The 3,943-nt window shown below is 38.7% G+C and overlaps 1 protein-coding gene across 1 annotated transcript; it reads right to left on the bottom strand.

Moving 5' to 3' along the window:
• Positions 1-253: 253 nt before the first annotated feature.
• Positions 254-3,751, bottom strand: LOC146959926 (galectin-3-binding protein A-like). Its single transcript, XM_085772779.1, has 6 exons — positions 3,686-3,751; positions 3,269-3,375; positions 2,863-3,063; positions 2,548-2,685; positions 2,151-2,442; positions 254-1,323 (listed from the first exon to the last, which is right to left on the bottom strand). The coding sequence occupies exons 2-6, from the start codon at positions 3,351-3,353 to the stop codon at positions 276-278; spliced, it is 1,764 nt and encodes a 587-aa protein (XP_085628905.1). The 5' UTR covers positions 3,354-3,375; positions 3,686-3,751; the 3' UTR covers positions 254-275.
• Positions 3,752-3,943: the final 192 nt, after the last annotated feature.

Genomic DNA, 3,943 nt, shown 5'->3' with positions numbered 1-3,943 from the left:
TCTATCCAGACACATTTGGTCTTTTAAAAGAAAGGTGTTGGAATGCAGAAATGACTTTATTTATTTCCTGTTAAAAAAAGAACATAAGAATATTACTGATTCTATATGACTTAAATCATTGTCAGATGATACACTTTAATCAACAAGACATTTATGAAGAAAACAAAAGAATCCTGTCACATATTGGAAGTATTTGATTGTGTGATCCATTAAATGACAACCTGAAACTGATCAGGTGGGAGTTTTTAAAAATTAAAATGAAATGATCACACTGGTCACACTTCATACACTGGTACCACTACCACGTGGTAGGAGTACTCATTGTTAGGACAGGGATAGGCAAGCTGGGTATCATTTGAAGCAACATAAGCTAGATTGTCCTTGATGTCCTGAACGTGACAGATGTAGATGCTTTTGCACAACAGCACGAGACGGTTACGAAAGCTGAGCTTGCCCGGCATGATGGTGTCTTGGCGAGCCAGCCATACCGCGGGGAGAGACGTGCATGTCACCCCTTCTTTTGAACATTCATCCTGCTTGGTGAAGACAGTCGTCTTCCATTGAATCTTGTTTGCCATAAACATCAGGCTGTTGTGGATAGGTGTGCTGAATTGAGGAACACGTGACCTGTCTCTTTCATGTCTATAAGAGAATGAGCGTACGAATGAGTTTGCCGATGAGAATGAAAAGCTCCATGGTCTGTTGTTGTAGATCCTGGGCTTACTACCTGCCCAGGATCTACAACCAAGCGGGTAGTTGTCTCGGTCAAAATCAAGCTTGCTGAAGAAGAGACTATTAAACTGGAATGCTTTCAACATTTTTTCTTGATACAGTTGCTTAAAAGTGCTATAAAGAACAGACCGGGACACAAGCTCATTCAGTTGCTCTGCAGGAATCATAGGGAAACGAATATGATTCAACAGGGAAATTTTGTTCTCCAAACTGATTGAGTCATTCTTCTCTGTGATCCAGCCTTCTACAGTGAGGAGCAGAGAAAACTCATCAATCACCAACAGATCTGAGCGGCTTAGAAGGGTTCCAAGGAGTTTCACTGAGATGTTGGCCCAAGCTTCAGAGTCTGCCAGCGTTTTAAAGTTCCAGGCCAGGTACTGAAGGCAGTTCTCCTGGAGGACCATGTCCCCAGTCTCCTCTGCATATTTGTACATGGACACAGCAGTGTGACATGTATAATCTCTGGGAAGGACTTTAGACAACAGCCGACCTGTGTCCTCCGTCAGCTGCTTCACCCCAAACTTAGAGGCCATCCAGTGGAGACATTGTGCTGAGTAGAAGACCACATCAATCTTGCGGGTATACAGGTATCTATTGAGAATGAAATTGAAGAATATTCATTAGATTTCTAGTATGTTAGGTTTCAGGTGTGTTACTTTTTATTTACACCCACACAAAGCTGTGGAGCAATATACAGTATATACATATATATTTCATTCATTTTATTTTATTCCATTTTACTATTTTATGATATTTTATTTTATCCTATTTAATTTACATCTTATTATTGTCTGTAATTTTCATCGTAAAGCCAAATAGTTTGAAAGGTGCTACACAAAGTTATTATTATAGTTATTATTATGATTATTATTATTATTGTTATTATTATTAACAAATCTGCTAAACACTAGCAGTCACCTGAGGTTCAGGTGTTCCTTCTAATTTTTTTTTTTGGTCATTATTGTGTACTGTAAATGATGTTTAAGGGTGTTGCTGTATTATATCCATCATTTTAATTGTTATATAAATCTCTCTTTTTTTTTAAATAGATATATACACTAATCCTTCAGCACCTTAAATTGATGCTGATGGTGGAGTCCACACATACAAAGGTGCAATTTAGACCCAGAGACTGTGGCAATACTGAGAGGCAGGATGCAATAGGCTATAGGAGAAAGTGCAATAATTTTTACTATAATTATTTATTACTTGTGTTAACCAGGAACTTTGTCGTACTGTCTGTAAGTGATCTCTGTTGGTTGTGTGTGTGAGTATGTGATATGGTGTATGGTTTTATAATCTGTATGCAGGATGTACAGCATTGATTGTCCATGACAATTTTCCCTCCGGGGACATTAAAGTTTATTTTGATTTGATTGATTGATATTATTACTAGCAGTATTTCAGTATTAGTATACCTGATGAAGGGGGTGAAATATGGTTGGCAGGCCTCGCTGATGTCGACCCTAATGTTGGTATTCGTCCCTGAAGCATTAAAGAGGGGGAAATGTGAAAGGATCATTTTGTGTGCACAAATTGTTGTTTCCTTCAATTCCATTGTCCCGTCCTCCTGTCTGTTTCCAGTGGCACTGTTGACTGTGATTGTGAAGTCGCAGCCATGTCCACTGTCAAATACTTGGCCAAGGTCATCAGACAAACTGAAGCTGTGGTCCAGCCAGTGTATGTCTTCCGTGTTGATCTTATAATCGCCTGGAATCATAAATCAGCAAAATGAATATATGACACAGAACAAATATGAAGATCAAAAATCAACTTTTGTTTTACAAGCTTATATGAAAGTATTTCAGTGCTTACTTCGCGTTTGACAGACAACTCCAACATCCTCTTTGTGGGTGCAGTCGGTTACTCCCCAGCTTTTGAAAGCACAAGTGAACAGATGGTACTCTGTTCCATTACAACCAATATCATCCAGCCAAATGGGTCCAGAGCTTACTGTATGGTGTAAAATAAAAGGGAATATGTTTGTTTATTGTGATAGTGTTTAATACATTAAACAGAGTCAATGCAACTGAATTGTTGGCACAAGTGCACTAAACCTCAAATCACAACTCCTCACTCAACAATAATTTCACTGCCCTCTGGTGGGGGATAATCAGAAGTAAAGTTCACCTCCTTCATAATTTTTTCTGGAGACAGATTCTGCCCCGTAGTAGTGGAGCTGATGACACACAACCTGGGCCTCAGCCATGCCAAAGCTGTCGTCACACACTGTTCCCCATTGTCCATCATGGAAGACCTCCACACGGCCCTCTGAAACTTTCTTGGAGCCAGAAAGCCTCACGTCTCCTTCCTGAGGTTCAGGGTTTGGTTCTGTATGCACAGAGGTTATACAAATAAATAAAATACAGAGCATCATCTTAAATGTTTATGATCAGAATATGTTCATAAAAGTGCATAATATAGGCATGGCAAAGTACTGTCACACAATCATCATACATTATTGAATTACTGAATGAATGACTATTTACACAGTTTTCATGCAAATAAGTGCAATTGGGTGCTTGAGATGACTCACTGAACAAATCAAGTCTGAATGCATTTCCTGAGACATGGAGAAGTAGCAGCAGCCACAGAGTCCTCATGTTTTGAGACATGAGCATTTCCAAACACCACTGAAGGACTCTGACCCAGGTACAGTATGCAAAGACAAACAAAACAAAAGCAAAGAAAAAAAGGCAGAGAAAAATTTTCACTTTACTTTACTGCATGTTTATTATACTTTGGATATTTTTATCAGCACCAAACCTTGAACGACAGTTTTGTTTTTGGATTTTTTTTGCGTACACATGAATAGAAAACAGTCCTGCCTGTACTTTCTGTACAAACGGATATGATTCAATGCAACAGCTAATGTAACTGAATATAATTTTATTGATAAAAAGCACAAAATGCTAGGTTAAACTTGAAAGATAATGCAATAAATCCACATTACCTTCTTCTCCTTGGTTATGAAATGCCCTCCGAATGTTCAGTCGAGTTTGGAACCTATGACACAAATCTCACTGCTTTATAGGAGAGGGGTTGAGTGGTTTGGATGGGTGGGTGTATTCGTTCACCGTCCTATATTGCTGAGACATGTTTGACATTTAAAGGAGAATAATCAGGATGCTGGGCTTATTTCTTTTTTTGTTCTAGTCGAGACGTGCTTGAGTTCTATTGAAACCCTTTTATAGCAAATGCAAATGTTAAT

Source organism: Trachurus japonicus, unplaced genomic scaffold, assembly GCF_045865225.1.
Source record: "Trachurus japonicus isolate A0001 unplaced genomic scaffold, Traja_1.0 AP030896.1".
NCBI classification, from domain to species: domain Eukaryota; kingdom Metazoa; phylum Chordata; class Actinopteri; order Carangiformes; family Carangidae; genus Trachurus; species Trachurus japonicus.
The sequence above is the reverse complement of the archived record's forward strand: the minus strand, read 5'-3'. Positions and strand labels throughout refer to the sequence as shown.